The sequence below is a fragment of the Girardinichthys multiradiatus genome, chromosome 15 (assembly GCF_021462225.1).
Source record: "Girardinichthys multiradiatus isolate DD_20200921_A chromosome 15, DD_fGirMul_XY1, whole genome shotgun sequence".
In the NCBI taxonomy this organism is placed as follows: Eukaryota; Metazoa; Chordata; class Actinopteri; order Cyprinodontiformes; family Goodeidae; genus Girardinichthys; species Girardinichthys multiradiatus.
The window spans coordinates 34,919,331-34,931,691 of NC_061808.1; the positions used below are offsets into that span (position 1 = coordinate 34,919,331).

Here is a 12,361-nt window from a genome sequence, read left to right on the forward strand (position 1 = left end):
GTTTTTGGTACAAAGGCAACTTTGTACCCAGAGAAACTTATTAAAACACTTGATATTTACAAAATTATGTAATCAGAGAAACAAAAGAATAAAGCCTAAAATAAGAAAATATACAAATTAATAATATAATTACAAAATTTAAAAAATCCATAATCAAGCAGACCCAGACTATATTATAATTATGTCACTGGAGTTAATTTGGTATGGACATGTTCACTTCCTGTCCACATTCAAACAATGTTTTAGGGACAAAACAAAAGATTTGGAAAATCTTTCCAAAGTGAAGATTTATTTCGGAAATCAGTTTGTTGTGTATTGGTGTGGATTACATATCCAGAGATTAATATGATGATTCCTTCCCGGTTTCCTTGCTGATATATACTACCGGTCAAAGGTTTTAGACACACTTTCCCATTTAATGGTTTTCTTTATGTTAATGACTATTTACATTGTACTTAGATTCTCACAGAAGGCATCAAAACTGTGAATGAACACATGCAATTATGTAGCAATCAAAGAACTGTAAAATAATTGTAATTATGTTTTATATTTTAGATTCTTTAAAGTAGCCGCCCTCTGCTGTGATTACTGAAATATTAATCTTTGGCTGTCTCTCATAGAACCTCTGGGAAGTTCTTTCAAGACTGTTTGGAAAACCATTTCAGGTGACCACCTCATGAAGCTCATGGAGAGAATGCTAAGAGAGCAAAGCAGTCATCAGAGCAAAGGGTGGCTATTTTAAAAAATATGGTGAGGATCTACAATGTAAATAGTCATGAAAATAAAGAGACCCATTAGGTGAGAAAGTGTGTCTAAAACCTTTGACCGGTAGTGTACATCAAATTTTGAAAAACAAAAAAGAAGGGTAAGCAGAAAACAACTAATTGTGGAAAAATGCTGCCCAGTGCAATGATGAAAAGCTGGTCACCATGCCCAGGACGCTTTACCCATGAACTGATATCTTTCATTGGAGTTCTTCTGGTAGGTTCTCCTCACCACTAAAACACAGCACATAATCCCTACTTTCTCAAAGTCAAATTCATATCCTCTTAAAACATCAGCTCTAGAAACTGATGGATGACAGAAGTGCAACTTTTTACTTTGGGTTCTTCTGAGATACCCGCTGGTTCAGTCAGCTAAGCAGCAGTCTCATACAACAACATCAAACCTTTCTCAAGCTACTGAACTACTATAGTTGAGCACCCACAGTGAAGATTCACCTTAGCGGTCACTAAATACAATAAGGTTTGAAGATCAGATTCGTCTACGAATAGACAGGTTATAACACAGACTCCAAATAACTAGGTAACCATTCCTGATACCATAAGTAAACCAGCCTAAGACCCTTTGTTAGTGCTTAGCTTTCATATCTTTAGGAAAGACATCAATATAGAAAAGAAACTACCAGCTATTCTGCAAAGCCAAAATACAGTGCAGCCAAACAAACATCTCTCCACCCGTCCCAACTTAACTCTGCTGCATGTGGTTTGCCATTTGCTGAACTGTACTGTTTGCTAAACAAAGTGTGGAGGCGGTCTGGGAGCCACAAAGACTCTTTTGTTGAGCCAGCAAGGCAAAGAGATGTTTTTGAGGAAGATAAAATTCTGGTGACTGTGACATTTGAGAAAGAAGGGGTATGAATCACTGAATCCTGCTGAACAGGAGCTCATTACATCTGCATATAATTTAGTGTAAAAGCTCATGGCCGTCACAACATGCAGCTTTTTTAATCATTAACAACATTTCAAGACACACTTCCGCTTTGTTGTAATGTCTGTGCAAACCTAATCTGTCTTAGAGACAATAATGGAAATAAAAACACTGCATCTGTAAACAGGATCTGTTGTCTGTCACTTGTCATCACACCTATACCCACAAAAAACTAGAGCGATGCTTGGAATGAAAAAACTGCCAGAAAAAAACTTGAACAACATAAAGGGCCTGAGTCACCTTAATTGTTTGAATAGCTTTATAGATTTGCTCTTTAAAAAAACAGCCCCTCACATTCAATGACCTTCTGAAAAGCAAAGTATCATTTGTCTTTGTGAACATCAAAATGAGAAGATTCTTAACTGGAAGTTCACATTATTTACAGCGCCTGTGGAAAATATGAATGTATCATGATGCAGATTTAATCCAAAATTGTTTAAATTCCCTTTTCCCCTTAAACTTCTGCACACAAAACCTAAAACTGGCAAAGTAAAAATGCTTTGCTGGAATGTGCACAAATTTCCTTCACTCAATACTTTGCTGAAGCACCTTCACTACCAATCAGTCTCAAGTCTTCTGGGGTAACCCTACAAGCTTGGCACACCTGTTCTGGAGTATACTTTACCACTTTTACCCCAGAACCTCTTAACCTCAGTGAGGTTGGATGGGCGGTGTAAGTAAAACAGGCATTTTTAGGTCTTTACACAAATGTTCAACTGGATTCAAGTATGTTCACAGATTGCTCCATTGTTATCTTGGATGGGGGTTTTTAGCCATTAACTTTGGCTGCTGTCATCTTACTGTCTATGCAGACTAGTTGCCCTTTTCCTTCTGCATAAAAACATACCCACAGCATGATGCCGACACCTTCATGCTTTACAGTAACGATGGTGTTTTTCTCCAGATATGACACCTGTAGTTCATGCCAAACAGTTCCATTTTAGTTTGATCCAAATTTTGTTTCTCCTGTTCTGACAATCTCTGCAAACTTTAAAACGACAGCCATGCCAGCCTGGCCACTTTACTATAAAGAGTTGATTCCAGTGCAACCAGTGCATTACATGGTTGACCCTCAGGATGGTTCTCAAAGCTCCACAAGGGAACACTGAAGCTCCACTTAAGTGACCACTTGGTTCTCTGACCAAGGTCCTTCTTCCTCGATTACTCAGGTTGGTTGAGCGGAGATATCCAGGAGGGATGACGGTTCTGAACTTCTGCCAGTTCTTAGACACAATCTGGTCTTGGAGCTCTACAGAGAGGTTATTTGACTTCATTGCTTGGTTTCCACTCTGTGTAAACTTTGAGACATCAAATGGACAAGCAAGTCCAATCAGTTGGATTTATACACTGTAGGTCAAACTGTATGAACATCTGAAGGTTGATCAGAGGAAACAGGATGTGAATACTTATGTACATGTGATATTTTTGGAGAAATAAGTCTAACCAATTTTGGCTAAAGGTTGCAACATAAAAATAAATTGTGAAAAATGTGAGAAGTAGTTAACAATTTGTGAATTCACTGTACATGTTTGAGCATTATTCCCATAGATTAAACTCATCTCATGTTTGCTCATGTTGGTAGACATATAGAAACAGCAGCTTCAAGAAATAATAGATGATTACAGAAAAGCCAACCAATCTGTCGGCCCACATTCAACGTTGAACTCAGTGAACCACTGACGAACAGTCACAAATATTTTGAAGCCAACTTCAGTTGAAAGCACGATATATTACCCAATAATATTTACCCAAAGAGTTTTATAGCAACTTCACTGGTAAAACACACAAAGATCTTGAGTGTTCTGATTTTTATTAGTTTTTATGTAGATTGAATACTTCTCATTCTCTATGACCTTACATTTTTTCTAACGTTGGGAGTTAGTGGCTCAGAATCAAAAAACAAATATGGAGGTCAAACAGAAGCAAATCAATTTTCTGGGATTGACCTATAAATCAGTCAATCTATCCAGGCTTAAGGGCCAAACCCAGACATCCATATTCCCAGTCACATTCTCCAGGCCTTCATGTGACCACCACCCAGATGACTCAGCCACTCTTTCAGCAGAGCCCGAACATATTTTTATATCTGACATCTAATTCCTTAAGTCATGATTAATCTCTCATCACCATAGGTGAAGGTTGTAATGTAGATGGATATAACTCAGCTCATTCTTCACCATAACAAACCAGATCAATGATCTCTTTTGATAGCAGAAGAAGCCCTGATTCTTTTGTCCATGTCCCTCTCCATTCTGCTAACACCTCTGTTCAAGAAACCCCAATACATCTCTACTGGAAGCAGAGACTCACTCCAAACCCTGAGGAAGCAGTCCACCAGATGATGACCATGCAGGGTTACCACTTTTAAGGTATACCAAGGTTTTCATAAATTATGGTTTCAACACCACTAACATTTCCCATTATACAGTTCCTATAATTTAATGTACTTTTAATGAGATACCTTTGATGATAGTCATTACTCCCCTACGTGAGACAGTTTTGGTCACATCTTAACCGACTTTTGGGGTAAAACATGGTGCCATCTTATTTTGGCCATGTGTCAAGATGTAGCCACCAGGGAGACATTTCATGCTCACTTTGACACCTGACCATTTAAATTCATTTTCTACATTCAACTCATAAATGCTCATTCTCATTTATGAGGTTATGGGATTCTAGTAATTAATAGCCAGCCAACAACAGGCCGGCTACCTGAGCTGATAGCCTGAATAATTAACCAGTAAATAACTGCTTGTTACACTTGTGTTGCTCTATAAGGAGAAGAAGAGCAAAAATAATTTTCTTTGTGTAAAAGGTGCTTAAAAGCCACTAAATTTAGAGGGTGAATAAATATAATATATAACAGTACTGTAATGATCAATGAATTGTATTATTTTATTACCATTAGGAACATGTTTTTTGTGTTTTTGTTTATGTTGTGTTAATAATGTGTGTCCATGAATTTTAAAAGCATTTTACTCAAGGTTATCATTCAGTGAGAATCTCATACCAGCCCATGAATACGCATCACATATGCCCCTTTTCCATTGAAGGTTCCAGCTCCGCATGGCTCTACTCCACTTGGACTTGTACTTCTACCCTGTAGTTTCCTTAACTTTTCCCTGTACTACATTTTCTAAAACCTCATTTCTCCTGGTCCCATGGCCCAATTAAACAGCCGTCTGTCCACATCACATGTACAGGTCCTTCTCAAAATATTAGCATATTGTGATAAAGTTCATTATTTTCCATAATGTAATGATGAAAATTTAACATTCATATATTGTAGATTCATTGCACACTAACTGAAATATTTCAGGTCTTTTATTGTCTTAATACGGATGATTTTGGCATACAGCTCATGAAAACCCAAAATTCCTATCTCACAAAATTAGCATATCATTAAAAGGGTCTCTAAACGAGCTATGAACCTAATCATCTGAATCAACGAGTTAACTCTAAACACCTGCAAAAGATTCCTGAGGCCTTTAAAACTCCCAGCCTTGTTCATCACTCAAAACCCCAATCATGGGTAAGACTGCCGACCTGACTGCTGTCCAGAAGGCCACTATTGACACCCTCAAGCAAGAGGGTAAGACACAGAAAGAAATTTCTGAACGAATAGGCTGTTCCCAGAGTGCTGTATCAAGGCACCTCAATGGGAAGTCTGTGGGAAGGAAAAAGTGTGGCAGAAAACGCTGCACAACGAGAAGAGGTGACCGGACCCTGAGGAAGATTGTGGAGAAGGGCCGATTCCAGACCTTGGGGGACCTGTGGAAGCAGTGGACTGAGTCTGGAGTAGAAACATCCAGAGCCACTTTTGAACCAGAAACAGCGGCAGTAGCGCCTGACCTGGGCTACAGAGAAGCAGCACTGGACTGTTGCTCAGTGGTCCAAAGTACTTTTTTTGGATGAAAGCAAATTCTGCGTGTCATTCGGAAATTAAGGTGCCAGAGTCTGGAGGAAGACTGGGGAGAAGGAAATGCCAAACGTCCAGTGTCAAGTACCCACAGTCAGTGATGTTCTGACTGTCGTACATCTTGCCGACCAAAATCGGCAAGATGTACGATGGTGAAAAGAAAAACAAACTTGAGATTTTGGTGAAGGACTCGCCCAACTATGTTGCTATAACCGGAGATCATTGGACCTCAGCTGGCAATCACAGCTATTTGGGAGTGACCGGACACTTTATTGATGGTGAGTGGAACCTCAACTCATTTGCACTGAACGTCATGAAAACAGAAACCAGGCACTTTGCTGATAAATGTGCCGTACAGTTCCTCAAGGTGGTACATGACTGGGGAATTGAAAACAAGATATCCACCATTGGTACAGACAATGCAGCAAACATGCTGGCTGCTATGAGAACCCTTCCATACGAGCACATCGCCTGCAATGCTCACCTTCTCCAGAGGACCATCACGGTCTGCCTCGATAGTAGTGGGTTTGCCGGTGTACTGGCAAAGTGCCGCAAGATTGTTGGCCATTTTAAACAAAGCCCTGCGAGTACCACAGAACTTAACCAGCAACAAGTAGCACTTGGAAAAAAGAGCGAGCAACTTGTACAAGATGTACCGACCAGGTGGAATTCGACACTAGAAATGGTCTCACGCCTCCTACGCAACCGAGAGGCTGTCCAGGCTACATTGGATCAACAGAACCACAGATTGGTCATGCCAAACGAAGCTGAGTGGGGGAAACTGCAGAGGCTGTAGGTCCTGCTTGAACCATGGAGGTAAGCCCAAATAAACACGTCCATTTTAACCAAAAACTATTGTCACATGTTAGGTAGTTACATTTCAGAACAATTAAATTGGAAATCAGTGACACTTTAGTTTAAATATCCAGCTAAGTTTATTTTTGCAAACATATCCACCTCTGTAGGTATTTGACTGAGCTGCTGGGTGGTGAGGCCTACATCTCTTGCTCTGTAGTGCTGCCTGCTTTTTGCCATCTGGACCGTGTCATGCACATCACTGATGATGATCCAGCCTATGTGGTGAAGTTCAAGAACGGGTTCCAGAGGGACCTGGCAGCACGGCGAGTTGATGCCAATGAGACATGGTTCAAGTTGGCCACAGCACTGGATCCACGTTTTAAGGATTTGAAATGTCTTCCAAGAGAAAAGAGGGAACAGGTAAAGACTATAAGGATAAGCTGGCAAAGCCCAGAAGAGAAGCTACTCTCCAGCCCTCCACAGAGTATGATGAAGCAGCTCAGAAGAAGAGGAGCATTCTCCTGCTGGGGTCTGACTCTGACTCAGAAGAAGATGGAATGATGTCTGGAGAGCTGCAGCGCTACAGAGGAGAGCCCAGCATCAGTATTGATGACTGTCCCCTGCAGTGGTGGTATGCTCACTCAGGAGCCTATGGAAAGCTGTCAGCCTTAGCACGCAAGTACCTGGCCTCCCTGGCAGCCTCCATACCTTGTGAAAGACTGTTTAACCTTGCAGGCCACATAGTACAAAAGAAAAGGGCAGCTTTGCTCCCAGAAAATGTGACCAAGTTGGTCTGTCTCAGCGACTGGCTGAAGAAGAAGAAATACAGGTCCTTCTCAAAATATTAGCATATTGTGATAAATTTCATTATTTTCCATAATGTCATGATGAAAATTTAACATTCATATATTTTAGATTCATTGCTCACTAACTGAAATATTTCAGGTCTTTTATTGTCTTAATATGGATGATTTTGGCATACAGCTCATGAAAACCCAAAATTCCTATCTCACAAAATTAGCATATCATTAAAAGGGTCTCTAAACGAGCTATGAACCTAATCATCTGAATCAACGAGTTAACTCTAAACACCTGCAAAAGATTCCTGAGGCCTTTAAAACTCCCAGCTTGGTTCATCACTCAAAACCCCAATCATGGGTAAGACTACCGACCTGACTGCTGTCCAGAAGGCCACTATTGACACCCTCAAGCAAGAGGGTAAGACACAGAAATAAATTTCTGAACGAATAGGCTGTTCCCAGAGTGCTGTATCAAGGCACCTCAGTGGGAAGTCTGTGGGAAGGAAAAAGTGTGGCAGAAAACGCTGCACAACGAGAAGAGGTGACTGGACCCTGAGGAAGATTGTGGAGAAGGGCCAATTCCAGACCTTGGGGGACCTGCGGAAGCAGTGGACTGAGTCTGGAGTAGAAACATCCAGAGCCACCGTGCACAGGCGTGTGCAGGAAATGGGCTACAGGTGCCGCATTCCCCAGACCTGGGCTACAGAGAAGCAGCATTGGACTGTTGCTCAGTGGTCCAAAGTACTTTTTTCGGATGAAAGAAAATTCTGCATGTCATTCGGAAATCAAGGTGCCAGAGTCTGGAGAAAGACTGGGGAGAAGGAAATGCCAAAATGCCAGAAGTCCAGTGTCAAGTACCCACAGTCAGTGATGGTCCGGGGTGCCGTGTCAGCTGCTGGTGTTGGTCCACTGTGTTTTATCAAGGGCAGGGTCAATGCAGCTAGCTATCAGGAGATTTTGGAGCACTTCATGCTTCCATCTGCTGAAAAGCTTTATGGAGATGAAGATTTCATTTTTCAGCACGACCTGGCACCTGCTCACAGTGCCAAAACCACTGGTAAATGGTTTACTGACCATGGTATCACTGTGCTCAGTTGGCCTGCCAACTCTCCTGACCTGAACCCCATAGAGAATCTGTGGGATATTGTGAAGAGAAGGTTGAGAGACTCAAGACCCAACACTCTGGATGAGCTAAAGGCCGCTATCGAAGCATCCTGGTCCTCCATAAGACCTCAGCAGTGCCACAGGCTGATTGCCTCCATGCCACGCCGCATTGTTGCAGTCATTTCTGCAAAAGGATTCCCGACCAAGTATTGAGTGCATAACTGTACATGATTATTTGAAGGTTGACGTTTTTTGTATTAAAAACACTTTTCTTTTATTGGTTGGATGAAATATGCTAATTTTGTGAGATAGGAATTTTGGGTTTTCATGAGCTGTATGCCAAAATCATCCGTATTAAGACAATAAAAGACCTGAAATATTTCAGTTAGTGTGCAATGAATCTAAAATATATGAATGTTAAATTTTCATCATGACATTATGGAAAATAATGAACTTTATCACAATATGCTAATATTTTGAGAAGGACCTGTAAGAGGCATGAGGTCAGCAAAGCTGCTATGTCCACTGCCTACTAGAATTGATTGTTTCAGCACTTTATTTTTGCTATGATGAACAATTATTTTTGGTATGCTTGCTTACAGCATTGTGATTGATAGGTCTGTTTTATTTATTTTGTTATCTGAAGCAGAGGAAAAGCAACAAGTTCAGTGTTCAATAATTTTATTGTTCATAAAAGTGTTCTTGCCATTTTATATGTTAACTTACAGCATTTTATACGGACCTGATGTTTTAATTTTTAAATTATTTGGAGAAAAAAAAAAAAAAAAGAGCTCAGCAATATTTCTGCCCTAGTGACAGAAACTACAAGTTGAAAGCAGCACTTGGGACTAGTCTCAAATACAGCGGAATGTAAATGGCTAGAACTGCATCTGTTCAAAACAATAAATTACTTCATAAAACCACTTTTTTGTTATATTTCAATCTTTTGATCTACCACAATAATGTAACAAATTGAAATTGAAATATCTCAATCAAGTTAAGGGCCTTTCTCAGCAATTTTTAGGTGAGATTAAAAAGGAGATTAATTAGATCAATTAATTACAGATCATAGTTAATTAATCTCTAAATTTTTTTAATCTATTGACAGCACTAGCTAAAACATCACTTTATTTAACAAACATTATTACTAAAAATCTCCAAAACAAGTCTCTACCTAGGCTTAAGTCATTAACACTAAAGACTAACATACACACAGTTTACTCCTCCCCTTCAATTTATAATGGTCTCTTCCGAAACCTTTAAAAGGTGCTCAGGCCCCCGGGGAATCTTTTAGCCCAAACACCCTACAGAGGAAGAGACAGAGGTAAGTCATTTGTTTAACAATACACTGGAAAACAATTAATTCCAAAGACTGGTCACAATACTGGTATTTTATCCATTTGTTATGTTTATTTACCAAGACAGGTCATCATCAGTACCAGCTGAGAAGAAGCTGCCTAAAACAGTCACAAACTAAGAATAAAAGACTCCAATCTCTTTCACAGTGTAATTTGTTCTTTCAACAATATTCAAAACAGCATTTTAAGTGTTCCAGCATACGTAATGAAGCTATTCATTACAAATGGGTATAGAAATTCTCCTCATCTGTAAAAGAAAAGAATAGAATAGAATAGAATAGAATTAAGCATTATTGTCCCTCAGTGGGGAGATTCAAGTGTACCAGCGGCAAACTAAAAGGCATATGGAAGCACCCAGATTAACACAAAGAGAAAAAATATATATGTAAAAAAATAAGCATAAGAAACTGTACAGTAGGGGCAAAGTTGCAATATAACAAAATAATGCTGTAAAGTAATGTAAAAATTTGCAAAATGTATATGTATATTTGAGCATAAAAAACAATATATTTTTTTGAAACAACTGGCTAATATACAATATTATCTGTATAACATGAAAGGAAAGCGGAGAGTTAACTTTACGCTTCTATTTGTGGCTATCAGATGTCTAAACCTGACCCATCTGCTAATGCATGTCCACGAAGTGTTTTAAAATTCTGATGTTTGACTCCATGAGATTCTAATGAGCAAAGTCTTCTTCAACGATGGAAATCTTCTTCTCAAATTGTCGCCTAAGGCCTCTGTAAGAAAACATGGGACTTACAGCAATTTCTCTGCAGGCTGACATAGATATTCCAGTGCCTTCAATTTGTTTCAGTGCATATTCCTTCTCATCTTTCCTGTGGAGAGAAAAATCAGAAAGTAGGAGCTATGTTATTAGCAGCACAATAGCCTCATGTGAAAATAATCTCACATGATTGCAATAATACAAACATTAACCACACTAACCAGTGTTATTCTAACATATCTAGGTACGTAGATTTTGATAAAATGTTAAGCATACTGAGAAATACACCTAATATATAACAATTCAAACCAGAGAAAATACTTAAAACTCAGTAAAAGGTAATAAAATTTTTATCTCTGGTAAGGAATAAAGGAGGACACCCACAAATTTTTTTCCAATTTAAAATAGCTAAAATTACACAGGTTAACATGATTAGAACACCACTGCTCAGCCTTTTAAAGGAGGCTTGTCATATTTAAACCTTAGACATTTAATGTGGTATGCTAATGATTGTTGAAGGGAGAGTAAAGATCATTGTTATATCCACATAGCTGTCTGAGGCCTTCAGAAACAGGACTGAAGTAGCTTATGAGTCTAGCTGAGGGATTTAAAAAGGGCTTCAATATGTTTAAAGAACTAAATCTTTAATGGCCTGTCCTATTTTTTTCACAAATGTATATCAAATCCCTATTGGCTTTGCAATGTTAATGTGTGCAAAATTGCAATCACAATGGACTGCTTGGATGCAATATTTGATAGGTTATAACATCTCAGGGGCAAACTCTGCTTGCCAATAATACATTTGGACACTTGGATGGACTTTTAGTGTATGATATGCACACACAGACATGGACCTCAGTGACAAAAGCTATAGTTCAAGGGGAATGGCATCTACATTTTAATAATGGATAAGAAAGGAAGAATTGATTAAAAATAGATCAACTGATTGAAATCAATATTGTTAATGCAATATTAAACAATAGTATCATATTTTAATGTTCTCCTAATATTGTGCCACCAAATCAAAAGGCTAACGTTTACTTAAGAAAGAAGTTAGTTGAACTCAAACTGCACGCAGGCCTGACTGCAGCGCACAGCTGGCAGATTTCCCTTTTTTGTCCATTTGCCCTTGTGAATTAGATCTATGCATGAAAATCAGTTAATAAGTGAAATGTGAGCCTGCAGGGCTGAGCACATTCAGCAGGCAAACAGTGATAGCTTGAACTGAGCAGCATCCCTGTGTTTAGGGGCATAGGTTGAGTGGCAGCCCATTAGAAACTGTGCTAAGAGACATAATCAAAGTGTAAACACAGTCTGTGGCCAGCATCCACAAAATACTTGACAGATCAAACATTTCCTGGGGGTTCTCACATCAAACCCTCTTCAGCCTCACTTGCATCTAAGATGAACTCTGTTTAAAAGCAGCTCTCAGGCACACTTGGCTGACACCAACTGAACAGCAACAGACACTCGTTACATTCATTGTTTGGTCTGTAAACAAGATCAGTACACCTCATTTAAGCAAATTCAAATCATGAAATACTTTAGCACTGTGCAGGGTGAGGGCAAGGCTATCCAGAGTTTTTTTCTAGGTACAAAGTGCTTTGTTGTAGTCTGTTGTATTTACTCATGCATGGATAAAAGCTATGAAGAAGCTACACATTTCCTTACAAAAACATAACCTGAGTCTAAGTACATTTATTAGGTACAGCTCAAGCAGAGCAACTTGCAATATAATTGAGACTTTTTTCTTTCCAGCTACTGTAAGATAAAACATGCTGGGCCATCAGAAAGGGGACTAATACTGCAATGAAAAATGATTTGTGTTGCATTTTTAAATTCTATTGAATTAATGCCACATACAATTCAACCTGGCTGAATGTAGTGGCTAATAGTGAATATATCGTGACAAATTTAGGATCCCTCGGAACCTCAGGATTGTAAA

At 39.1% G+C, this 12,361-nt stretch overlaps 1 protein-coding gene across 5 annotated transcripts in view; it reads right to left on the bottom strand.

The window, feature by feature from the left end:
• Positions 1-12,361, bottom strand: part of cdk19 (cyclin-dependent kinase 19) — a 71,343-nt gene that overhangs the window by 46,840 nt on the left and 12,142 nt on the right. For all 5 annotated transcript variants that reach the window (XM_047388200.1, XM_047388199.1, XM_047388197.1 and 2 more), the window contains one exon: positions 10,453-10,528. In XM_047388200.1, the coding sequence (XP_047244156.1) occupies positions 10,453-10,528 (76 nt within the window). The remainder of the gene's footprint in view (positions 1-10,452; positions 10,529-12,361) is intronic.